Raw genomic sequence first — 27,920 nt, 5'->3', positions numbered from 1 at the left:
CATTAATTGTAATAATTTTTATCTTTTAAACAGCGTAAATTTATGAATTATTGCCTAAAATAATTGTCTCACCACCCTGAAAGAGTTGCAACGCTTATTTTTTCAATGCGAGAATCCTTCGATATCCAATAAATGTAATATGATTGTGTTGAACGTCGCTTGGTTTATTTAACTTTCTGGCTTCTTCATTTTCAGTAAAATAGACGCCAAGAAGATGAAGGACTCAAATTGAAACAAATCCTACAGAACGAAATGCATCATCGCGTTTTCAAAGCAGAAAAGAGTTACGAATAGACCACAAGATTTGACAATATTCAAATATAATAGTTTGAAATTTTTTTTTAAATTTTGCTCGAAAAAGAAAGAAATTAAATATTGGCTGTTGAGTTGATATAATCTCATTGTTTCCCCAAAAATTAGGTTAATTTTACATGAATCTCATCTTAAAATATGATCCAAGAACTCTTTATAACCTTTTTTAGATTATAGATTTTTATCAGATTTTTTAGATTACAGAGATTTTTTTATTAGTATATGAGTATTAGAATAGCTATCAAATTATTAATTAATAGCATAAATTAAGATACATGTCAAAGAGGATAACATTGTAACGATTAACATTTTCCTGAGATTTGGTGAAATTGAATCGGAACAGGAGTCGAGATCTCTGGAAATTCAAACATTCAAAAACTAATCTACATAATACATAAGACTAGAAGACGTGTACCGACACAATAGAAAAATATAAAAAAAAAAATTTTATTAATCTCTTCGATGGCTTTTTATTATTAGATTAAATTCATCTCCTAAAAATAAAAATTAGGTGTTACCAGCATAATGACATGCTGTTACTCGAGCTCACCTCATGATCATCACAACTACGCAATTTTTAACGGTACTCATCCCTTTCGATGGACCATGAAAAGCCTAACTAACAGTCTAAACCTGCCGAAAAACTAAATAGTTATATATTAGTAAATATAACTACTTATATTGGTATATTTAGTTCACTATACTGCAGGGCGCTAAACTTACGCTCGTGCGAACGGGTGTTCGATTCTAACCGGCCGTGTAGTAAACGGTGACTGGTGCACGTTAAATCTACTGGGTCACAAAGTCTTCCATGTTCCCATAACAAATAATGCCTCTGTTGGCACTGAATTGGAGATCGATCATTCTCTGTTTCAGGTCAAAACCACGATCTGTGGATGAATGAACGGATGTATGAATGTGTATAAGCCCTATAAACGGGTGTGACGTGTGGATGTGTCATAAGTCAAATTCTTGGCCACTGGAAAACAAGAGAAGTCGCACCCCTTGCCTTCATAGCCTACGACAACAACAACAGTTCACTATATTTTTATGTTTAGTACCGATTATAAACAACACCAATTATCATAATATCAATAGAAATTACCACAATCTATTAAGTATTATTTGTGTCAATAATAGATGGCGAGTTGTTACCTCAGTGCGTTTTCGGTATGGATTTTTATTTTTATAGCATAACTCTTCTTTATTTCAATTACCGTTGATCATAAATCTGTGGAAACAAGTTTTAAAATTGCAACCATAAACACTTGGTTCCAAATAATGTTCGAAATACTGATTTAATGACGTATCAACTTCACGTCCATGACTGAGCTGTGAAAAAATATTCACACATTAAAGAAAGTGTAATAAAATCTTAAGCGGAATCATCTACACTTATAACAATGCGAAAAAAATTATTTTCTCATAGATCACTCCCGAAGAGACAAATTAAAATGTTAAAGTGATTGTTAAGATCGAGGGTTAAAAATTACTCCTCGTAGTAAATGTCTAAATTTCAAAATCCCAGCACTAATGATTTTGGAATTATAAGAGACTTTCCGCAACAAAGACAGACAAGTAAACACACAAGAAAAGTTTAAAACGCATATTACGCACAATGAAGATTTTTAATAGTGTAATAACATTTTAGTTATCTCTAACTTTTACGCTTATTCATAAAAACTTTGATTGGAGGTAATAAAAAAGAAAGGGGGTAAACTTTAAAAAATTCCGGATCAAATTACGGTATAAAGCATTTTGGGTGCATGACCCGAAAAATTAATTTTGACCTTAAAAATATTTAACTGATTTTTACAGTTATGTTTATTTAACTAGAGTAATTCAATGATTTTGCGGTAATTATTACTGTAAAAATTTCAGTTTAATCAGATTTTTTGTTCTGTAACATGTTCCGGAAAAAATGGATTTTACTATTAAATGTCTCTCTGAATGCCGGTAGCGTAATTTGAACCAGAATTTTTTGCAGTGTACGTAAAAGTAAAACAGAGCACAATTTTGTTTCTTGATAACTAGAAATCACCAACAGATGGAACTGTGTGTCATTTTTAAGCAAAAATATTGAAACTATAACAAAAATTTCATCAAAACTCTGTGGAAGATAAAATGGAATTGAAGAAAAAAGAAAAACAGATCTCTAGAAATTTTTAATTATTTTATAGCAGTAGTTTAATTTTTCATAAAAATACTTTTAGATTCATGAATAAAAATTTTATATTTCATGTCATTTTGCCTTGCTTTTTTAAACTTTCCTGGATGGGATAGAATATTCACCATAGCTCATTCTCATAAGCCCATTCTTTATTTCATAAAATGAATATTTATGGCTTACAAAATTAGAAAAAAATATTTATTTTAAAACCATATTTTTATAAAGTATGGAAGGGCTGAAATTTCAATGGTTTGAACAGAGACAAACTTAAATTCGTGAAAAAAAGTAGATAGTTGTTATATATTTTCAGTCATGAAAATAATATACGTATAAAAAGTTTTCTATTTGAAATTGGATTTCAAGGAAAGTTAACTTTTATTTATTTATTTTGCATGCCTTTATCTAACTCTTTATTTAGAATAACCGAGCCTAGTTTGAGATAGAAATATTAACTGTCAATGCTTTGTTTGATCTTGAATCTTGTAAAAAATAAAATATTTGTAATTATTTTAAGTGTGTATTTATAAATTAAAAGTATCAAATGTATCACATGAAAGCTTAAAATAAATTGTGTCTCATTTAGGAAATTAAGTGTCTCATACTACATATTTCATAGTATTTTTTAATAAGTTTTAATTCACACAGAATAGGGTCGAAAATATATGGTCAAAGCCATAGTAACTGATCTCCTCTTTAATATTAAAAATGATATATTTTAAAGTTATTTCCCGTTTCAAATTTAATGTAAATGCCCTTATCATTTAGTTTCTTTTATTTCATAAGTATTTAAAAACACCAGATTGGAAATGAAAAAATGTCACATTTATGAAATGATAGTAACAGAGCATTTAACAAATCAGAACGGTACGAATTGGATTTATAACGAATTTATTAGTTATAAAGATGAAACGCGTCTTAAAATCATAATAAACACACATTTCATGAGCCCATATGGGGAGGAAGCAAATAGAAAAATATACATTTCAACACCAGTAAAATAATATTAAAATGTTTGATTATACATTTTCAATCAAGAAAATTGAAAAAGAAATGCGGGCAGTCCGTGATTTAAAATTCCAAAGCACGCAAACACATTTGTAGCAAATGTTAGTTAGCAAAATGTGTGAGGGTAAAAATCTATTCAGAGAGCATGAAGATAAATACATTTTACATTGTATATATCTCTTTTACACTCTTTCATTGAAAGTTTACTTATTAACGAAAACAAAGAAGAAATGAATCAACTACTTGAAATATACCATCTGTGTAATAAATTGTAATTTTTTTATGTCTAGCCAATGATAATAGAAGATATTATAAAGATTATGAAAAATCAAAATTCAAATATATATTTTTAAATGTTTTATTTTAATGATTTTCTCCTTTTTTTCTTTAATATTTCTCATGCTTTCTCTTTATTTTTGACTTATTTTGTGAGTTCTATATAATTGCAGCTTTTGCGCAGAAAATAATACTTTTTAATTTTCATAGTTTTTTCTCTTCTCTTTTTTGTGAGATATATATTATCACTTAAGCATTTAAGCTTACTAAAGAACGAATTAATGTCGGAGCGAGATTGTGATTCTAGAAATGCTGAAATGTACGCATCAAAAATATTAAAAATTTAAAGTAAGTAAGAAAGAAAAAAATTGTAACGTTCTCTCTATCACAAAGTATACAGTCAGAAATGATGGAGTACTTCGAGACTAGTAGTAATGTGTGAATTATTATTTTTCGATTGTGTTCTCCCTTTTTCCTCCAGTTGATTGCGCATTACGAAATATGTTAATGGATAAAGAGACGCAAAATTCGAGAGCACCAGACAGTTTTACCGTTGACAGATATTTTGAATTGTTTGGCGAGGGCCTCACCCACTCCATTGTGGGCGAGGCATCTGTACAGAGCCTCATCCTCCTCATTCAGGATACTTATTATGAGTGAGCCGTTGCCAGGGGCAACCATCCTTCCTCCCGCTGAACCGATGACCTCATCTCCCTTGAACCACGTGACGCGAGGAGGAGGCAAACCGCTTGCCAGGCAGTGAAGGTGCAAGTAGGAACCGTGAGTGCCGGTTGTATCATCGGGCGCTTCAAGCCACTGAGGGGATGCTAGATAAAAATAAAAAAAAAGCAAACATTTATTATGCTATTTTAAAAATCAAAGTTTATTAACATGGGAAGGATGAAAAAGGCGAGGTTTTTTTTTTTTTAATTTCGAAAAAAAGTGGTTCAAATATACACGTTACTAACTCTGTATCAAGAATGATTAGAAATAATAGACAAAAACAATATCTCATACAAAACAATATAAGCATAGGAAAAACTATTACAATGAAATATTTTATCTATGCATATATATATATATATATCAAAAAGCCAGAAAACAAAATAAAAAATTAAATGCTATGCTCTCTTTATTAGCTCACACGATTATATTCGCAAAAAAGAGTGCTTTCTAATATTGTATAAATGTAGCCAAAGCAAAATATATCAATTCAATAGTGTGAGGAGCACTGAAAAAAAGTGAAACAAAGCACATTAAGTAAAATATATATCATGTAAGAAACAGAACAAAACACAAAACAAAATCTATGAAGCAAGTAGCGAATTCAAATAAACTTACATGTACAGGAAATTTTAAAGAATGATTTAAAATATTTTCGTAATAAGATTGACAGATTACAAAATACGAAGTCTTTTTTTGTCTTTATTGTGCTAGCTATATATACGAGGGTTGCTATTTATATTTCTGGTTGCTACTTATATTTATATTATAGCTCTCTGTTCATATGATTAAATCCACAAAAAGAGTGCTTTCTAATATTGTATTAATTTGGCGAAGTAAAATAAATCAATACGATAGTGTAAGGTAAACCAAAAAAATTCAAAAAATAAAACATTAAAAATCTAAAATTATAAAACAAAAAATACAAAATAAAACATATTGTTTATTGTTGTAATTTTTGCTTAATATGTTTTGTTTTCGTTTCAATTTTTTTAGTGCTCCTCACACTATTGTATTGATATATTTTACTTTGGCTACATTTATACAATATTAGAAAACACTCTTTTTACCCGTTATAATCACGTGAACTGACGATGAGATAATGTGTTTTGTAATTTTTTTGCTGTTGAATTTTTGAATTTTTTTTAAATATTTTTACAAATATTTAATATATTAATAAATTCACTTATTATCTTTAAAAATATGTTATTTTTCTTGTTTTCTTTGTGATAACTTATTTAATGGGTTCTATGTACTTGCAGCTTATGCACAGTAAATTTTATAAGACCTTGAGAAAACATGAAAACATAGAAAATAATAAAGATTAATGAAAAGAGAAGAAAAATAATTAAAATAAAATACTAAATTTCTTTTTTAAAAAAACTATTAAAAAGCCGGAAAACGAAATGAATAGATGCAATCTCATCATCAGCTCACACGATTATATCCGCAAACAGGAGTACTTCCTAATATTGTATCAAAGTATTAAAAAAAAGAAACAGAAGAAAATTTAAAGAAACAAACAGAACAAAACACGAAACGAAATCTGTAAAGAGAATAGCGAATTCAAGTGAACTTACATGTACTATTTATGAGTTCTATATAATTGCAGCTCACGTGCGGTAAATAAAATTTTATCTTTTATGTCTATATTGAGTTAAAAGTATTGTTCACACTTTTCTATGGGTAGTAAAAATCAAGGACATGAGGGTAATATTTTTCAACATTCAGTTGCACATTTTTTTCAATTTCCGTTGCTTGCATCTTCGAAATTTAATTTTTTGCATAACGTCCAGTTATGCTTACAACTACTTCATTTCTTAAATGCATTTTAGGGGAGGAATTATTTTCTAGAAAGATAATTTTCAATGATTACTCTTAATAATCGTTTGTATCAATGAATTAAGATACTTTAAAGTACTGTAGGGTCCCGATTATCCGAGTTAGTCGTGGTCCACACTAAACTCTAACCGAAAAAACTCGGTTAAAGCGAAGGGTATAAAAAAGGAAAGAAAAAGAGTAGGTATAAATGTATATAAATGTAATATATGATATTCTGCAAGTATAATGTAATACAAAATTTATACCACATACAATTCATATTAAAATTAAAAAGCTTACTTAAAGAGAATACTTTAAGAGAGTGAGTATTTTTTCTTAAGAAAGTGCGTAGTCGTTTTTCGTTTTACATTACTTTGGAGCTTTTCTGCAGCAATGTTTCGCCATTTTTCAGGGATAACTGGAAAGCCGCTGCCGCCTTTTCTTCTAATTCCAACAAGTTGTTGGATTTCATTTTCCTAAGTGTATGGAAAATAAAAATTCTGATATATTTTTGGTGGTAGTTTAAAAAAAAATTAGAAAAAATATCCTTGAAATATTTGATGCTCGGTTAAAGCGGTTACTGGGGTAATCGGGCTTCGGATAATCAGTACTCTACTGTACTCTCTGTATTTTCTGATACTCTACTGTATTCTCTGTTCATATAAATATCTTTTTTTTCCTCTGCGGAGTATGCGCAATTTAATAAAAAAATTATTAATCATACAAGAAATAAAAATACTGTTTTCAGTTTTTAGTGATAAGTAAGCAATGCAAATTATAAACAAAAATGTATGATGTGGAAATTTGGTTGACGTAGTTTCTGGAAATCATTGAGGAGATTTAGTCTAGAAAAACATAAGCAACTTTCAACCATGCCATTAACATATTTTAACCTTTTGTGATGAGTGATGAGTAACATATATATGTAATAAATAGTATAATAACAGTGCTGTGTCACAATAGTAAAGTGTTATAACAGTACAATAAATAACTATTTATAATAAATGAGTAAAAAAATGGCTTTGAAACAATAAATTATACATGAGACTAACAGAAAGGTAAGCAAAATGCTACTTTTTACATATATGCAATAAAAACATGGTAAAGTAATAGACAAACATATTATTATACTAAAATAAGTGGTTTTAGAATTTTGTAAAAGTAGTTGTTTACCTTCGACTGTGAGTTGCGCAGAGTGTCGAGCAGCTCCTTCCTCGTTGGATGCGATGCAAGTGTAATTTCCTCCATCATCGCTCCCAATGTTATTAACGATGAGCACCGAAAAGTCACCTTGATTTGAGATTTTATTCTTTTCGCTTATTTTCTCTCCGTTTCGAAGCCATTCGAAAGAAATGGGACGTTTTCCCTGCAATATGTTGCACAGCACTTTAGCGCTCTGTCCTTCGCTCAAGCGAGGAGGAAAATTAAAAGGTTGAATTGCAGGCACATCTGGAAAAAACATTAATATTATAAAAAAAAAACTATATTATTATACAAATATGCAATATGAAATAAATGAGATAAATAATGAATACGTGCATTATATTACATTAATACTATACAAAAAATATTGTGTCACTAATATTTAAATCAAAATATTGTATCAATATTAATTCTACGTTAAACACTTCCATTCCCACAGAATATGAATGTTTAATTGATTTAAAAATATTTAGTGAACATTGAAAAATATTTGATACTAACGACATCATGTTAATAGAGTAGTAAGGTACTTATATAATAAATAATTTAAAAATCAATGCTAAAGAAAATACTTCAAATTTTCTACCATAGACAGCGATTACTTCATTTGAGTTTAATACTGATAATGATAATCAACGTAATGTAAATATGATTTAAATAACAAGATTATATATATAATTTTTCGTATTTTTTCAGTTGAATAAAAAGAAAGATATAACAATGAGAATGGAATTTTGGAAAATAGTTTTGAAATATTTTTAATTTTTATAATTCAGCAATTTTGAAAACAAATATCTTCAGGATATCTCGATGAATACAGAAAAGAAATAACAAAACACATTTAAAAATGCGATTGCTTCGCTTAAACGAGGAGAGAAAATAAAAGGTTGAATCACATGTAAATCTGAAAGAAATTGATTTTTATTAAAAAGATTTTAAATTTGATTACTTTCATGAACATTATTTTATACTTAATATCTCCTTATTAAAATAGTTTTCACAATAATTGCGCAAAATCATTGTATCAATTTATAATGAAGCAAAAAATAGTTATAAATATAGAAATATAGCAATAATAAGCAATTAGCTGATAAATAACGCGTAGACTTTACAAAAATTAGGATTTGTAAAATTTTATATTTGTTGAATGGTTTAAAAATACTTCAAAAAAATTTCGTCCGGAAAAATTGGCTACACAGTTTGCATTTAATAACAAAACAGATTACCTGATAACGACAATTTTAATACAAAAATAATGCATTGGTTTGTAAGATTTTGATAAAGATATCATATTTGTAATTCCAAGGTGGATTTATTCCTTTAGATCTGTAACGTTTTTGAGGATAATAGCTTTGAAAAATGACTTCAAAATATGTTAGGTTTCATACTATAACAGCTATATATTAAATCAACAGCTATATATAAAATTATGTTTCAAACTATGGAATACGCTTATGAATTTTGGAAACAATTAGCTTCAGTTATTGAATAATGCATGTAAGAGATTAAAAATGTATTTTAAATTTGCGAAATCCAATATCTGGGTCGACACTTGTAATTGTCTAACAATAAATGCCATTTCAAAACTTTTCTCGAATTATAATGATAGAGTAGCACTTTCGAAATCATATTGTTTCTGAAATCACAATCAATACAAAGAAGAAAGATCAAATATTCAATATTTACAAAAAAGATAATAAGTGATTTGTACACACATCTACAGCATCTCAGAAAAAAATATATCACGTATTTAATAACAGAATGAGTATACACAATACAAGGAAACAAAAATTCAAAATAACTCACCTTGTTCTCTTATTGCTGAAATCGTCGTTTGCAGGAACAAGATCCACCAGAATGATTCGGAGAGTGTTTTAAACATCTTCATTCTAATGTGTTCTGAACATGCGGATATATATAATTGTTCAACTGATGGAACAAGAAGCGCCTCCATCAAATAATTCTTTCTAAAGACAACGGGCGCCCTACAGTGTCAGGAAATGATACTAAAATATGTATATAATTGTGACTGCACATACACTTCAGTTTTAATGTATGATACTGAATTCTTTAGGCGCTTAAAAGATGCAATTTAACGGTTTTATTAAAAAGAAACCGTACTTAATATGAAATGAAAGAGAAAAAATGTAATCCATTTGATCGGGAGTGTTTATCGGGTACATGAACTATCCTGATTAACTCGTTTAGTAAACGATAGAAATATATTTATTTATCGGTAAATTCTTTTGAATGAAAGAGACAATATAAAAAAAATTGCTGTTTGATGCAACATAGCATTTCCTCAGACAACAAGCATAAACAATAACTACAATAAAACACATATTTTATTTGAATGATACCGAAGGCAAAATAATTCACTTGCGAAATAAGTTGATAAAAGGCATTTCTTTGTCAACTCACCCAGAACAGAGAGGGTTATGGTTTTTCTTAGTTTTAAACCTACACTGTTTCTAGCCTCGCAGACATAATCTCCTCTGTGCTCATTCAGAAGGGGATTGAAATGTAAAGAGCCATTCCGAACTGTTAGTGGAGTCGACGATGAGCCTAAAAAAACAGATAGACAAGTAATAGCCTAATAACTAGCAACAAACAATGATAAACAACAGATTATGTAGGGTATTACCACCTCTATAACAAATGTCAAAAATCCTTTCCAATCCAAAATCTAGGCACATTAAGCTTAGCAAATTATTATTCAAATTTGTAAATCATTTTATTATTTTATAACCGTCGTTGAGCAGCCGACTCGATTTGGGGTTTACGACTAGCAATGTTGAACTCCGTAATTTTGAACCAATCTAGAAAACAACGAAACTCCTTGGTCAGTACCGCCCTGAGGTATGATTTGTTATGTCTTTGTGACTCGTCAGATTTAACGTAAATCAGTCACCATTTACTACACGGGGAGTCTTTGATCGGCGGGGATCGAACCCACCAACTCTTGGTCATGGACACAGTGCCTTACCAACCAGGCTCTCCCGGCCTGTTCTGGATGGTTGACTGTGCAAAGTTAAGCGTAGATTACTCTAGGGGTTAAAATTCCTCGTATGACTTCCGGATTACTATTGCAGACTGATTTTTACGCCTACACTTGTAAACATAGAAACATGGAGAACTTTGAGACTCGACAGATTTAACGTGCATCTATCACCATTTACTACACTTCTTCGGCCAGCGAGGATCCAACCCACGATCTCTGGGACATGATCTCTGAACATGGGCCCTGTATCCTACCAACCAGGCTATTTGTAAATCATTATTAGAAAACGAAGCATTTACCTTAACTCACATAATTTGAGATCGCGGTTTACTTTTGAAGAATGTTTAATAAGCGAATTCAGTCGCCAATCAAATTCGGCAGAAATTCATCGGCAAATCAGATATATCGTAAAAAGACGTAAAAAAAGATCAACAGGAATAATTTTCAGAATATCTTATGAATATGCGTGAACTCGCTAGTAATTCGAAAAGCCCCGATTGAGGAATATCCCTTATTTGAGCCGTAGTGGCTATGGGGATAGAGCCCTTGCCTCCCAATGATTTGAACCGGGTAAAAAATGTGGCAGTGGCTGGATGGCTCAAATTCTGCACCCGCCTCTCAACAACAACATGCAACTGACTGACGTAAAATATCGTCAGTGGTAGATGGATCATCGGTTAGAGTTCTCTTGCTTTCAGGCTAACCGTGGGAGTTTCATGTTTTTCCTCTCTACGTAAAGCAAAAAATACTCCACGAAAACAAATTTCTCCCTATACTTGGATCTAGGAGTTCCCTTGTCTTCTGGAATGGATTCAAAATTACAAGGATACTGAGTTGAACATTGGTAGTCGTAAACTGAAAATTTGGTCTGCTGTTCAACGACGGTTATAAAGTAAAATATTCTTTATTTCATTATACTATAAATGGTATATCGGATTCTCCTTATAATAAATCTATTTTGCATGGCACTAAATCCGTTTCGGAATTTGAAGGCAAATTAAGTATATATAAATATATATATACAGTCAAACCCCGCTATAGTGAACATGGTTTATAGTGAACTCCCAGATATAGTGAACCAAATGTTCGGTCCCTTGCCTTGCTATACACGCATAATGTCATTTTTTGTGGATATAGTAAACCAAAAAAGTGAGGAAGTTGGATATAATGAACTTTTTTCTGTCTTCGACTGATTTTTTTCTTCATTTTTTTGATATTTTCAGGGAATATAAACTATCCAAATCTGAAGTTTGTAACATATGGAAAAATAGGCAATTAATAATTTCTGCTCATGAAAAAAATTTAGATGGCAGAATAATTTGAGAAAAGCAGATCACAAGGATGATGAAGAAGCATTACTGAAGTGGTTCACTATTCGAAGAAGCCGCAATTTTCCTGTATCTGGACAAATGTGGATGAATTTGCTAAATGTTTTTATCAGACTACTTTCATGTGCTCGAATGGCTGGTTGGACAGGTTTAAGAAACGGAATAACAGAAATTCAGGAAAAATTATCTGAGAGTCGGGAAGTGTTTCCATAACTGATGTTGAGGATTGCTCATCAGCTAAAGATTACTAATTTTTTTTGTACGCAAGACGAAGAGTAATGAAAAATAACACATTTTTTGCTACAACATAATATTTTTCAGTCATTTATTTGAATAATGTGCAATAAAAGGGAGGATTTTGGGAACCACTAGGTAAATTATCTGCGTAACGGATATAGTGAACAACCGTTTATAATGAACCGAAATTTCGGTCCCTTGAAGGTTCACTATAGCGGGGTTTGACTGTATATATTTAAATAGTTTACTAATGTAATTTAATTCACCGAAATTTCAGATATTTCAAAATATTTAAGTAGCCAACGTTGCAATTAAGCTAAAATAGTATTTAAATGAACAAAAAAAAAAAAAAAAAAAAAAAAAAAAAAAAGGAATTCGAAAAATAAAAACCAAGTAATTTTAAAATAGGTAAATTCTGAGATGATGTTTTAAAAGATGAATATGAAGTACCTTCAACCCTAGACCAAGTGATGCGAGGCTCCGGATAGCCGGATGCAGCACAGTCCAGTGTTACTGCTGATCCAAGCTCCATTTCAACACTCTGTGGTTCTTTTGTCCATTTTGGTGGAGCTGAAATTTTTTTAAAAAATAATTTAATTCAGTTAATAATTAACTATAAACTTTGATATTTTTTAAGGAAAGCACCATGATAAAACTGTTTGCTTTTAGTGCAAATAAAAAATAACAGAGAGAGTAAATTTATAAGCATGCTCAATAATTTTAAGTTTTAAAACAGTCCAAACAATATCTATTAGAAATTCGACATAAAATTTCCCTAATTGACTTAAAAAAATTAATGTTTAATAAACATTCAAGTTCAATATTGCGTTTTAACTTACTTTAGTATTTTTAGTGTATTCAACAGATGATATTAGTCCACATGATATAAGTAAAACTGCAATAGACATTCGAAACCTGTGATTTTTTTTTATTATTATTTCGGGAATAAAATATTTACATTTTTAGCAATTTTTATGCAGTTTACATATTAAGTCTTATACACTTAGGTTTAAACATTTTATACACTGCTTATTGCTAGGCTTTTTTTCGCGTTATCTTCATGCAGTAAAAAATTATTAAAGATGTCTCATTAAAATGTAAAAATCCTATTCCGTAATTGAAATTGTACTGACTACACGCGTTTTTCTCCTATCTGTAATATTCTTGGAATTATTTTAAGTACTTTTTATACTAACCATTATTAAGAAAACTTTTGAAGGTATTTTGAATAAAAATACAACTAACCAGTTGTTTGGGAGATACACTGTGAAAGCCTTCACAAAATGACCAGCAATTCTATTTTAAAATGTTTGTAGTAAAATAACTAAACGAAGTGAAATTGTTTTAACAATTTAAATATGAAAACTAAAAAAAAACTTTTAGCATATTGAAAGCATTCGGTATTTCTTACCTTTTAAGACTACTAATTGCTTTTAAATTATATTAAGTACTACTGGTATAATTTATGAGATGATTTGGTTGATAAACGAAAGGAAATCAAAAGTATTCAAATCAAATAAAAAATTATTTAAATAACAATAATCCTTTTTAAATAAAATAAATCAGATTTTATTTGTTAAATTTTGATTTTTGCTTACTAATGAATTTCAACTATGTGATATGATACGGGTTATTTCAAGTTTTACAATCAATGAACAAATACTTTATGGGCACAAAATACTTTATTTTACCAATTAGAGAGAGAATTAAAGTTTGTTTTCATACCACATTGTATTCAAGATGTTTTTAAAGGCATATTCAATAACTGAAATTTATACTTCACTTTTATCAATATTTTGGGCACTTTTTATTAAAAGTGCATTGCTGAGAAAACTTTTCTAGCACTTTTCAATCAAGCAGTAAAATTCAAGTTTATAAAAGAAGATGTAAAAGATCTAACAAAATCATAAACAATTCTATTTTAAAGTGTTTTTGTGAACTTATTAAAAAATTAAATTTGATTTAACGAGCATTCAGTATGTCTTACCTTTTAAGACCAATGATGCGGTGTAAGTATCTTTGCCTGCTGCATTATTTACTTGACAGGTAAAATTTCCCCTATTAAATCCACTCAGTTGTTTCACCACAAGAATTGAAATATCAGGTTGAGTGTTTATATGGAATTGTGATCCATTTTGTATTTCTTTATTATTCAAAAACCACCGAAACTTCAAAGGGGAGTCACCTTTAGTGACGACGCAGGCCACTTTAGCATTATCTCCTTCAGACAAATTTTCAGAAAAACTAAAAGGCATTATGACTGGCGACTCCCTTGAAAAATCTATGAATAAGTAAAACATAGTCAATATTTACACAAAAAATAAATAGATAATTTTTTTAAACTCAAAAGTGAAGGGATATAATATTATATCATTTTATAATAAGCAAAAATTGCAAGGAAATGCAATCGATATTTTCCAAATTAAGTAAAAATTTAATATTCGTTTAAAGCTTTACTTTTATGTTTTAGAATATTTTTTAAATTCAGTTATTTTTCATATATCATCTTATATTGCACCTTATAAAAATATTGTGTCAATAACATGAGTAAAATTATTGTACCGATTTTCAGTGAAAATTGTTCAAATTCGTTCAGAAAGTAAAAGATATTTATTTAAAACTATTTAATTGTACTTTAGTAAGACTTGATAAAAGTATTTTCATATTGGAAACAATAATCACGGGATAAACATGTTAGTTAAGGAAAAATTTTAAAAACATTTCAAAGTATCAATAGCAATTAAATGCTACTATATTTGAATGTTGTAACAAGTCACATCTCCCGATAATAATAGGATGAACACGTTAGTTGTAAAAATCGAATGATAAATAAATATACATAATTTATGTGCGGTACTCAATTATTTAAATGCGCAACGTTTAGAACGTTATAGCTCAGCAATTTAATCACTCATGAACCACGTAATATAGAAATTCAATTAGTCAATTTGGAAAACCAATTGCTACATTGATATCGACTAATATACGAAATAAAAAATCAAAACCCTATAAAAGTTTACGACGCATGATTTGTTGAAACATTTGAAACGTCCAAGGAATAAAAAATGCTATCATACAGTTATTAACAGTGGGAACAATCACATTTAAAAAAAGGTAAAAATTCAAAATAATGAAAAACTTACCTCGTTTTTGTACAGCAAAAATCATTTGGAGGTTGATATACAGGATAATTATCTCCCAGAATGCTCGAAAGTAGTATTTAGATAGTGTTCTAAACATCTTTATATGAACATACATATGAATATTTATCGTTCAACGTTCAAATGGAATATACAGCGCCTCCATCGAATAATTCTTTTTAAAGACAACGGGCGCCCTACAGTGTCAGGAAACGATACTAAAATTTGTATATAATTATTACTGCACATATAATCCAGTTTTTAATGTATAATACTGAAAAAGAACTATTTTGATGTATTTTAAAAATGCAATTTATTATTTTTATTAAGAAGAAACCATGCTGCTTACTCAACATATAATAAAGAAAGTATGGGATCCTCTTAGAAATATTCATTTGGTATATAAACTCTTTTGATTAGTCCATTTAGAGCACCAAAGAAATTTATTTACAGTACGAACAAGAAAATTTTGTACAAGCACTTATAAAATAACATAACGTAATATAGCATTTCCTTGGATAACAAACATAAACGACACCATAAATCTTTAAATACAGGTTTTATTTGGTGGAAATCTAAAATAAAATTACTCGAAATACAAGGAAATAAGTTTAAAATGGTATTTCCTTGTCGACTCACCCAGAACAGAGAGGGTTATGGTTTTTCTTAGTTTTAAACCTACGCTGTTTCGGGCCTCGCAGACATAATCTCCTCTGTGCTCATTCAGAAGGGGATTGAAATATAAGGAGCCATTCCGAACTGTCAACGGGATGTCGGCTGATGAAGAGCCTAAAAAACAGATTTAAAAACAAATCATCAACTCTTATATCACATAAATAAAAAGCCCACCCTCCTGATTTACGCAGAACAAGATAAATAAATAAAACTTCGAAATTAGCTTACAACTGCATAAACAATCACGACAAAACACAGCTTATGGAATAAGAACCATAGAACCGTCTTTATATACAATAGGATGTACGCTACTTTAAGTTTGAAAAACATTGTTCCATAATTTTCATGCTCTTCTCCTAAAATTGTTCGTTTTGAACTTTTTAACTTTTCAACTTAAAGTTTAAAGTGAAACGGAAGAAATTAACCCTTGCTTCAACCAGAATTTTCGATTTTTATTAGTAGTAATATGGAACAAACGAAGTACAGAGTATTATTAATTAAACATTACATTTAATGTGTCACCAACTCATAACCACTGAGTTGACAAAAATCGTGGGATGGAAATATGCAAAAATAAAGATGGTTGTAGCATCAGATTGCAAAATGTGTGCATGAGAAGTGCACTGGCCGGTCTTTTATTTCATCCAAAAAGCTTCGGATGTGCAGGACGAGAATTAACAGACTTGGAATGGTAGTTGGAACAAGGCTCATGGAACATTCCATTTCGGAAATCGGGAGGGAATGTAACATTCCTAGATGTAAGAGTCAGGAGTGTGGCGTGAATACCTAATTTCAGACATAACCTCCCACAATGAACAACGTAGTGGTCGACCACTTGCATTCAATGACAGAGATCACCGAAGTGTGCATAGAATTGTCAGAGTTAATAGACACGTAACGTTGAGTGAAAAAACAGCAAGAATCAATGTGGGTCGTATAGTTGACATGTCCGTTAGGACAGTGTGGTGAAATTTGGTTGTAATGGGATACGGTAGCAAAACGCCTTTAATAACAGCATGATATGTCCGGTACCTCTCCTAGGCTAGTGATCTTATTGGTTGTACCCCAGACGACTGAAAAACTGTAGCTTCGTTACATAAATTACGAATTTAGCTGGTCAGAGCTGATTGAAGAGTTCGAGCGTAGCGCAGACCCCACAAAGTCAAGGACCCAAGTTGTCAACAAGACACTCTGCAATTTGGTGGCAGCTCCATAATGGTGTGGGAAGCTCTTCCATGGCATTTTTCTATGGTCCAATTTCATCGATCATTAACTGGAAATGGTTATGTACAGCAAAATGAAGATCACTTGCATAATGATTTATGGATTTCATGTACCCAAACAACGATGGAACTTTTATGGGTGACAAAGTGTCATGTCACAGGGCCTTAATTGCTCGAGACTGGTTTTGAAGAATATTTTGAAGAATTCCAACCAATGATTTAACCACCAAGATTGCCCGACATGAGTTACAAAGAAACGGATTACGGAATTTAGCGGATCGAGCAGATTGCGGAAATTTATTGACTGAATATTCCTACAAGAAACTTCTAACTACTTATTGAATCTATGCAACGTCGAGCTGCTGCACTTCGTAAAGCTAGTGGAGGTCTAGGTAGAGGACACGATATTAAGAGGTAACCCATGACTTTTGTTACCTCAATGTATGCATTCCTATTTCCGCATGGTTCACACAGCAGGACTGAAAAATGGTCAGGTTATTTTCCTAACGTTATTTGTTTTGAAATTTGAGTATAATTTGCGATGATCTCGCACATAACGAAAAATAAAATTTTTTATTCTCCATCAACACCCAGACTTGAAATAATATAATAACTCTTTCAATACCACCATTAACTGAGTTTAACATAACAGTTTTTCTTTTCACATTCAATTCTAACACATTAATTTGCCAGGTTGAAAAGTATTTTTGAAAAAATAAAAAATCAAGTGTCCGTTTGTAATCGATTGAAAAAGTTTCTACTCTAACATAAAGTAAGTCAAAATCAATCAAAATGTTTTTTTCCGAAATACAATAATAAAGAGGCTAAAAGGGTAACTACAAATATAGCAACCCTTTACAATAATAATAGAAATTACAGTAAACTTTGGGCAATTAATACATTTCTGTTCCATCTGCAGACATTTCCGAACTAGAATAATCAGCATTTTTGAGTTTTCATGTATATCAACGACTTCAGTAATAAAACAATCGATTCCTTAGATAAACACTATTATTACTGCTTAAATCTTTTAATTCTGCGCCAGAAATCATTTCGCCTGTTCTTTCATACTATTTTAAAATGTTAAGGTGCTTTTAAAGTTGCATTGAATTTTGGCATGCATAGTATCGTTTATACTACAAAGTTGCAACAATGAAATGCCACTTAAAACTTAGTCTCACAGATCGTAAAGACGTGATAGAACAACAAAATCAAGCATCTCTGGCTGCGAGCATTATATGAATGGGTGATCATTTGGATCAGCTTGCCGTAGAGACAGAGGGTGAGCGGTATCGGTTCTCGTTTAACTCTTCTACCATAAAGTGCTCGACTTGCCACTCGGGTCTTCGGGCTACCAAAGCGGGGGAGCCATCCCCTCTGCAGAGGAACAAAATTGAGATGGCATGTTTTCAGGTCATCCTCGGGGATGCTTCCTAGACAGTTTAAAATAGTCCACTATGCAGCAAAAATGTGTGACATGAATAAAGTATTTAACTACCTTAAAACTTAATCGCGTTCTACAGATTGTTAAGATCTCAACAAAAGTTTTAAGGTGCAAACTACCCTTGCTATCCAACTAACTTTATGTAACGAGATGATATCTTCCTTTTCAGTATGTCGATCAAAATTTAGGTAAGTATTTTTAGGTTATTTTCCTGAAATTGGTTAGCCTAATTATCTTTTCAAAGTGATTTCCATCTTTATTAGTACTATACTCATTCAAATGTGGTTATACATGTTCCTTTTACTTTCTTTAATCAATAGAATTCATGACTTTTCAAATTTTTCTCAATACATGAAAAAGCGGAATGACAAGACTAATTGCTATGCCACATAATAGTTCGTAGTCATGGACAAAGAAATTTAAGCGACAAGGTTTTGACGCAGTTGTGTTTCTGAGCAAAATCAGGAAGTCATCTATCTGTTCTTCATTCCAGTCAAATTAAATTTTTTAATTTTTTTAAAGATTTTTCCAGGAAGCACACAAGTGAACTAATTTATTTCCGCCATATAGCTTAGGTTTTGTGCAATTCTCGCTTTTTTCCCGAAATATTTCGAAGTTAGATCAGCGCTCTCACAAAAATTGAGTTATAATCCCCCAAATCTTAAAATAAAACAATATTTGCCTTATCATTGGAATTTTTTTCTGTTATTTAGTGAATGATATATCCTTCCATAGATTATTATATATTCTGGCATAAATACGCTACGGAACTGCGTTATCCTCGAGTTTTAATTTCAGAACAGAGGATCTATAATGATAATCATATAACTTTAATGAAACCCAGGGCAAAGTGTAAATAATAGCCAAGTGCGTCAAATTTTAAAACTACAATCAATATCATGTCTGGCAAAAAAGCAATGACTTAGCACATTTGGACTTTCATTTGATAAAAAAGAACTGCAAACTAACAGCCGGAAACCCCGAAAAGGGTTTTAGTTTTACGCATTTCTTCTTGAAGTCGGTTATAAGAGATTTATCATTTCAAAAATTTAAAAGGACTGATTTTGCAGTAAATGGAACCAAACTACGGAGCGAACATTTTTTTTTATAACCGTCGTTGAACAGCAGATCCAATTTTTGGGGTTTACAACTACAAATGTTCAACTCCACAGCCTTGTTATTTTGAACCCCATCCAGAAGACAAGGAAACTCTTGGACAAAGTATTGGGAGAAATTTGCCCTTGTGGAGGACGTTTTGATGGAACTAACACACATTTGCGTTAAATGGAGAGGAAAACCACGAAAACCTCCCACGGCTAAAAGGGACATGATCCGTCTACCATTAATGACATTTTTACGTCAGCACTGTGGTCGGTGCAAGGCGGATTTAGAATTCGTATCGACCAGTCATCGCTGGGATTCGAACCCGGCTCACCTCATTGGACGGCAAACGCTCTATCCCCTGAGTCATCACGGCTCTAAGGATAGAATTTAAAATTTTAAAAGTTGAAAAAGAATGAACACTAACATAAATTTGTTTGGAATTCATGTTTTCAATTGAAGTCCGAAACCTATGCACTATTAAACACCGCAAAAGGTTTCAGGGTGAAACTCAAAAATTTCATCTTCAAATTAATTTGTTAAATAGTACTTTAATGTCTCTTTTGCTTTTACTATTCTCACAAACGAATAATTCTAAGAATTTTTTTTTCGATGAGTTCAATTCAAATTTTGTTTATTTTCACTACAATATTTGTGGAAAACGGGCTATCGGGATAAGATTTTATGCGTACGTGGAATCAATTTCGTTAACGAATAGAGCAGGGTTACTGGATTTTCGCCAAATCTGAAAAAAAATCGAATTGATTTTATTTACTTATTTGTTTATTTAATTTGAACAACTAAAAAAATCAGCTTTTTTTAGAAAATCAAAATTCCTCAAAAAACTGCGAAAAAAATGAAAAGAACATTATCTTTTCTGTCAATGTGATTGGTAGCTTCAGAAAGCAATTTTCCTCTTTCGATACATTTTGAAGCATCAGCTTCAAAGTTAAGAATTATTTAAAACAATTATTTCCTGGCTTCTTGGATATTAACTATTATTGTATATGAACACTATTAAATACTTTGATACAACATCGATATATACAAATGCAAAGTTACCAATTTTTCCACTACTGTTATATTCTTACGACTATTTTCTTAAAAAATCTAACGCAATATTAAGAAATGTGCCTTATTTTCCGAAGATTTATCCAAATTTATGGAAAATGGCTATTCTAATGCAATTTAAACTACATATAGTATAAATTAGAGTACAATTTGGGGGAAAATGTCTAATTTTGAAGTAAATAGGGAAAAAAAACAATAACATCACTATATTTAATAACAGTTTAGCTGGTTATGTTATATATTCTACGGAGACAGAAATAGAAATTTTGTTCCAAAAGATCAGCATAAAGTACCTTTTATCCTCGACCACGTGATCCGGGGCTCCGGATAGCCGGATGCAGCACAGTCCAGTGTTACTGCTGATCCAAGCTCCATTTCAACACTCTGTGGTTCTTTTAACCATTTCGGGGGAGCTGAAACATTTTAAAAAAATATTTTATTCTACAAATAATAAATTTTAAGGCGTTTTTTGAACAAGAATTATAATGTTTCTTGTTCAGAAAACGCCTTACTAATTAATTTAATGTGATTACAATTTTAAAGAGAATACAAGTTTAAACATGGTCAACATTTAGTGTACAGTACAAAAATCTATCAGTTATTAATCGGTCATATAATTATTTCTCTATTTGACTTAAGAATTTTATTTATAATTACAATCATGTTCGCTTTAAATCTAATTTCTAATATATCAATTTAACAATATGTTAGTTCATTTCATTCTAGCTAAGCTCACAAATACTGAATATATTCAAATTCAAAAATTGTTTTTAATACTTTAGGCGGATAATTTCTGTTTTATCAATTTATTTAATACATTATGCTTTGTACAGTACATATTGCAAGGTTATTTTTATTTTGTTTTAGATATTTTTAATATTACACGAAGTAAAACTATAGAAGACACCATATTAAAAATACAACATGGAATTTAGAATTTTAAGTGAACTTTATTTATTAGTAATCTTTTCTTTATTTTAGGCTCACTAAGTATTGTTAAGAAAAATTATCCATCACATTTTTAATAAACTAACAAATAGCCGAATTATAAAAAAAGAGTTGAAACACTTTTTCTCTAAGAATGCTTGAATAAAGTTATTAAAAGAAGCAAAATTAGTTTCAACTAAAAAATAATAGAAGTAAAATAAATGTAACATTTTTCGCAAGCCGTTACCGTTTCTTACCGTTTACCACCAATGATGCGGTGTGCGTGTCTTTGCCTGCAGCATTATTTACTTGACAGGTAAAATTTCCACTGCTGAGTCCTGTCAGTTGTTTTACCACAAGAACTGAAATATCAGGTTGGGTACTGATGTGAAATTGTGATCCATTTTGAATTCCTTTATTATTCAAAAACCATCGAAACTTCAGAGGGGAGTCGCCTTTAGTGACGACACAGGGCACTTTAGCATTGTCACCTTCAGACAAATTTTCAGAAAAACTGAAAGGTACTATGACTGGTGGTTCACCTAAAATGTCGATACTTTAATAAAGCACTCGAGTCAATAGTTACTACAAAAAATACAAGCAATAGTTAAAAAAAAACAATACAATCAGTTGAACAATAAAAATAAGACAAACAATAATAATTATTTTAAAGTATAAGTTGGTGAATTAGACTCTAAAGTATGAGGTTGAAATATTAATTTTTTTATCTTAAACAAAAATTGAGAAAGATAAAAGAACAATGCAATCATTATTTTCAAAATTGTGTAAAAATTAAATATCAGTATCCACCACTTCCAAAACAAAGCTATATTAAAACAATAATAAGTACCTAAATAAAATAAAACACACTTTTAAGAATTTTTATTACTAAACATTTCAATGCTTTGCAGGAATAATCTTTTATTATTAATAATTATAAATCCTTTAATATTTCGATTGTTACTATTCTATTATAATTTACTAATAATAATTACTTACAAATAGGCAGAAAACTTCTTTCTCTAGTTAAATCGAAGCTATTTTCTCATTATACAAATGTAATTCCCAAATATATTAAAAAAGGTAAAAAATAGAATTCTATCTAAAACAGTAATTATTTTCGAAAAATTCTATTACTTTACCGTTTTTGTATTTAAAAATTGCACCAAAAAAACCCTTTGAGCAATAGAAAAATTTAGAAATATTTCTAAGTTTCAAAGGCAGATAATAACTACTCCATTTGAATTTTGTAACTAGGCAGATTTCCAGATTACAAGATCAACGAAACATTTTTAAAATGCAAATAATATGAACATCTTAGTTTGCGTGTGGTACATATTCACTTAAATTCACTACATGTATGAAAAATTAGTTCCTTAGCAGTTTTGAAATATTCTTAAATTTATTATAGCAATACTAAGGTTATTGGACAGTTTTGAAAACCAACTGTTTCATTGATCACGATCAATTTTACGAAATTAAAGATCAAAATTTAAGATAGTTTCAAACTTGCTAAGAAATCAAAACGCAGTGAAATACAAAAACGTAAGAAACGTTAGATTTACGAAATGTATTACTTGGTTTGTCTAAATACTAAATAAGGCAAATAAGTAAAACAAAATTGCTAACATAAATATATAACAGTAGAAGCCATCATATTACAAGAAAAAAAAAATTCAAATTAATGGATTACTCACCTTGTTCTCGTATTGCAGAATTCATTTGGAGGTTGATGGACAGGATTATTATCCACCAGAATGAACGGAAGTAGCATTCAGATATTGTTCTAAACATATTCTTACCAAGAGTTATTAAACATGCGAATATGTATAATCGTTCAACATTCAACTGGAATAAGCAGCGCCTCTCTCAAATAATTCTTTCAAAAGACAACGGGCGCCCTACAGTGTCAGGAAACGATACTAAAATACGTAAATAATTATAACTGAATATACATTCTAATATATGATACGGAAACGGAATTCGTTCAGCAATCAAAAAATACAATTTTTTATATACAGAAGTGTGTTGTACTGTTTACTAATTGCAGGATGAAAGATATAAAGATGAAATTCTTTTAGTCAGAAATTGAAACGAGTTCTTTATCGTTTGTTACTGAAAGTGAACTCATTTACATTAATTGTGAAGTTTTAGCAAATGGCTGTTCAAGAGCGCATAAAAAAACACTTATAAAACAATTCCTCAGACAACAAGCATACACAACACCTTAGGTCATTAAATGCAGTGTCAGGTTTTATTTGTTGAAAACTTTTTCTTTTAATGGCGGACGCTTGGGTCTATTTTCCATCGGCCTCAGAAACACCAGAATTGTTACTCTCTTACCGTTACCCGGTGGACACCTGTAACTAAGTCACGGTGATCAGGTAGCGTCGCCCCCGTCATACAACCACAAACTCGTTTATAGGGAGGGTTACAGTCACACAGAAGAAAGGACACAGAAAGTGACATCCTTGCCTACTGTTGGATTCGAACCCACAACCACTGGGCCCATTAGCCCCTTACAGTAACCACTAGACCAGTGACCCGCATTTGTAGGAAATCAAAGACACAATAAATCACACGAGAAGTATTGAATGAAATTAGTTGAAAAACTCACCCAGAACAGAGAGGGTTATAATTTTTCTTAGTTTTAAACCTACGCTGTTTCTGGCCTCGCAGACATAATCTCCTCTGTGCTCATTCAGAAGGGGATTGAAATGCAAAGAGCCATTCCGAACTGTCAGTAGGCTATCTACCGACAAAGAGCCTAGAAAAAACAGCCAAATAAATTGTTTTAGTAGTTTTTATAATAATTTTTTTATAATAAAATATTATTTTAATAATCAATATTTAATTAATAATTAACAATTTTAATAATTTAATAACTAATCCATTAAAAATAATTGTTTTAAGAATAAAATTCACTTCACGTAAAACTAACTAAAATAACATTTAAAATAAGCTATTAACAATTTTGATAAACTATGATCTACGTTGTTCCGTACTATTCTTTAATAACTAAGTTAAAAATAATTATAGAACTCTTTTGTAACAAAATTTTTTAACAAGTGTGATGTTGTGTTATGTTTAATTTGAAAAAAATAAGAAAAAAAGAATGAGATTGTGTAAATTAGGATGCAAATGAAATGCCGTATAGATATTTTTATTTATCTGACAGAGACAGCTACACTTATTATTTATGGTTAATTAGTTTCGCTTTATCAAAACGGAATGGAATTTTACTTGGTATATGCAGTAAAATGTTTTTGCTCTTTAATAAAAAATTTAAAAAATACATTTATTAGCGTGTTTTATTTGAATTATTTATTAATGCAATTAAATCAACCAAATTTTTAGTAATTTATGAAATTCGATTGGCTCTTCACTTCTAAAAAATAAAGGAATATAACAAAATGTATTTTAAAGTTCCGAATTTCTATTTTACATTTTCTTATCATATTAAGATAAACAAAATATTAATTATAATTTTAGGAGGGGGCAAATAACTTCAGGTTCACATACGATGACTTTAGGTTTTAACAGTGTAAAAGAACGCTAATATTTCGAAAGGTAAATTGAAATATTTATATTCTTTTCTATTCTAAAGTTGAAGCACATTTTGTGATATTATGTTCTATTTAAATACAATAATGAATAGATTTAANTTCTTAGTTTTAAACCTACGCTGTTTCTGGCCTCGCAGACATAATCTCCTCTGTGCTCATTCAGAAGGGGATTAAAATGCAAAGAACCATTCCGAACTGTCAGTGGAGCCGACGAGGAGCCTAAAAAAACAGATAGAGAAATAAATATTTTTAATAGTTGATTTCCTAAATCACATTATTAAAATAGAACCAGCTACACAAAGGTACGTTTAAAATTAGCTTAAAACTTCATAAACAAATACGAGAGAGAATAAAATATGCAGCATGTTCTATAAAAGAGTATTAATTTTTTTAATAAAAGCTAAAAAAAGTATTTTCACTAGTGTTTAACTATGCTGTGTTTAAAATAATATCGACATTTTGTAAATCGTGAGTCACTAAGAAATAGGACATGATTTAAAACTTAATCTTTTTTAATTCACTCACTCTTTGAACCTAGATAAGGTTACAACACCAAATATTTATGCTTCATGAAACCGCAGTAGTGTTTAATTTGATAGAAACTGTAAATTATGTTTTATTCATTTACTTGATTCGATTTTAAAAAAAAATTTAAAAATGTAATTTAAACGCATATTATTTTTACATATTATTAATTAATTAAAATAAATCCAAACATTAAAAGTGAATTTCTAAAAGCATTTTAGACGTTACTTATCAATTAAACAAAGAAAATTTATACAAAATAACTGTTTGTTAAAATAAAACAAAAAAATAATATCAAATATTGTAAAAATGTATCACTCCAAAATTCATTTGTAATAGTAGTAGATTTCTAATATGAAATTCCAAGTAATTAAAGTACCTTCCACCCTCGACCACGTGACCTGGGGTGCCGGATAGCCGGATGCGGCACAGTCCAGTGCTACTACTGATCCAAGCTCCATTTCAACGCTCTGCGGTTCTTTTGTCCATTTCGGTGGAGCTGAAACAATTTTTAAAAATATTTTTGTTCAGTAAATAATGAACTTTAAAGTTTGATATTTTCAATTACAAATATATATATATATCATATGCATAGATCGGATAACTAAGTATTTTTAGTGTAAATAAAAAAGCGAGAAAAAGGGTAAGTTTTAGTAAACTCAGTTTTTGGAATTTAAAAACAGACCAAATAATTTTATATAGTTGCTTTTATTGTTTTTTTCGTACCTAAGTATTTTTAGTGTGAAAAAAAAGTTTAATATAAATGAAAAGTTTAGAGAAAGAGTTAATTTTTTAAACCTTCAATAATTTTGTCTTCTTCAATTAAAAAAAATGCATCTTTGATTATTGTGTGAATAAAAATTGAAGTGAAATGCAAATTTTTAAATACTCAACGATTTGGGATTATAAACTGTCCAGAAATCTTCTAGCAACCGTTCGTAATGTATATTTAATGGACGTAAAAACAATTTTAATATGCTCAAGTGAAACTTCATTTGATTTAAATTATACAGTAGATAACATTATGATAACTCAAATACTGAACAGATTGGAAATGGAAATTTTTTTTCCAATGCTTTGGACATTTTTTATTAATTTATACATGTTTCATAAGTTACACTTTTTAAATTTCATTTTATAACCGTCATTGGGGTTTATCATTGCCGTTTTGGGTTTACAACTATCAATAGTGATCCACGTAGGCTTGTAATTTTGAACTAATTGGCATCTGTGTTACACGGAGAGAAAAACCACGAAAACCTCCCATAGTTTGCCTAACGGCAAGAGGACTCTAACCCATGATCCGCCTATCACGGAGGATATTTTGCTTCAATACTGTGGCCGGTGTGAGATGGGTGTGGAATTCGTATCGAGTTGGGATTCGAACCTTTCACACCTCAATGGAAGGCGAAACCTCTATCCCTGAGCCACCACGCCTAACGTTATTTTTGAAGCACTGATATACACAAGCATTTACCTTTTACAATGTTTGAGAAAATTAATTAAAACAATTTGATTTTAATCAAAAACTGCTAACACTTGAAACATTAAAAAGATTTTTGCAAGCAACCAGCGTTTTATATTTCTTACCATTAATCACCAGTAATGCTGAGTGTGCATCTTTGCCTGCTGCATTATTTACTTGGCAGGTAAAATTTCCACTACTAAATCCACTCAGTTGCTTCACCACTAGAATTGAAATATCAGCCTGTGTGCTGATGTGGAATTTAGATTCATTCTGTATTTCCTTGTTGTTCAAAAACCACCGAAATTTCAAAGGGGAATCACCTTTAGTGACAACACATGCCACTTTAACATCATCCCCTTCAGATAAAATTTCAGAAAAACTGAAAGGCTGTATGACTGGTGGTTCACCTGAAAAATTTGTCTTTCAGTAAAAAAACTCGAACCAATTTTTACACGAAAAATACAATTGGAATAAATTTTTAAAGCATAGATTTAATGTATTAAACTCAAGGAATTAAATATAGTAACTTGAAATGAAAAGCAATAGAAACAAACATTGCAATCGATATTTTCAAGACTAAACAAACATTAAAAACGTTAGTTTACACTAAATATCGTTAACCGTCGTTAATTTAGTTTAACGTTAGTTTAAACTAAATTAAAAACGTTCTTAAAATAAGTAAAATTAAACGAAATAATGTATTT

General features: G+C 30.3%; 2 protein-coding genes and 1 long non-coding RNA gene across 3 annotated transcripts in view; 1 reads left to right on the top strand and 2 right to left on the bottom strand.

Moving 5' to 3' along the window:
* LOC107444681 (cell adhesion molecule Dscam1) overlaps positions 1–23,543 on the bottom strand; it is a 49,744-nt gene extending 26,201 nt beyond the window's left edge. The window contains exons 1-11 of the mRNA XM_071185244.1: positions 23,355–23,543; positions 21,915–22,199; positions 21,024–21,143; positions 15,807–16,005; positions 15,220–15,308; positions 14,064–14,357; positions 12,527–12,646; positions 9,871–10,075; positions 9,317–9,495; positions 7,481–7,756; positions 4,315–4,590 (exon numbers count right to left, since the gene is read on the bottom strand). Coding sequence (XP_071041345.1) covers positions 4,315–4,590; positions 7,481–7,756; positions 9,317–9,495; positions 9,871–10,075; positions 12,527–12,646; positions 14,064–14,357; positions 15,220–15,308; positions 15,807–16,005; positions 21,024–21,143; positions 21,915–22,199; positions 23,355–23,451 — 2,140 coding nt within the window. The 5' untranslated portion in view covers positions 23,452–23,543. The remainder of the gene's footprint in view (positions 1–4,314; positions 4,591–7,480; positions 7,757–9,316; positions 9,496–9,870; positions 10,076–12,526; positions 12,647–14,063; positions 14,358–15,219; positions 15,309–15,806; positions 16,006–21,023; positions 21,144–21,914; positions 22,200–23,354) is intronic.
* LOC107449578 (muscle, skeletal receptor tyrosine protein kinase-like) overlaps positions 1–27,920 on the top strand; it is a 145,178-nt gene that overhangs the window by 54,373 nt on the left and 62,885 nt on the right. The window lies entirely within an intron of this gene.
* Positions 25,323–27,479, bottom strand: LOC139426482 (uncharacterized). The gene is made up of 3 exons (XR_011637765.1): positions 27,339–27,479; positions 26,128–26,247; positions 25,323–25,442 (listed from the first exon to the last, which is right to left on the bottom strand). It is a non-coding gene; the product is annotated as an uncharacterized lncRNA (long non-coding RNA).

The sequence above is a fragment of the Parasteatoda tepidariorum genome, chromosome 9, assembly GCF_043381705.1.
Source record: "Parasteatoda tepidariorum isolate YZ-2023 chromosome 9, CAS_Ptep_4.0, whole genome shotgun sequence".
In the NCBI taxonomy this organism is placed as follows: domain Eukaryota; kingdom Metazoa; phylum Arthropoda; class Arachnida; order Araneae; family Theridiidae; genus Parasteatoda; species Parasteatoda tepidariorum.
Note: the sequence above shows the minus strand (reverse complement) of the source record. Positions and strands in the feature narration are given on the sequence as shown.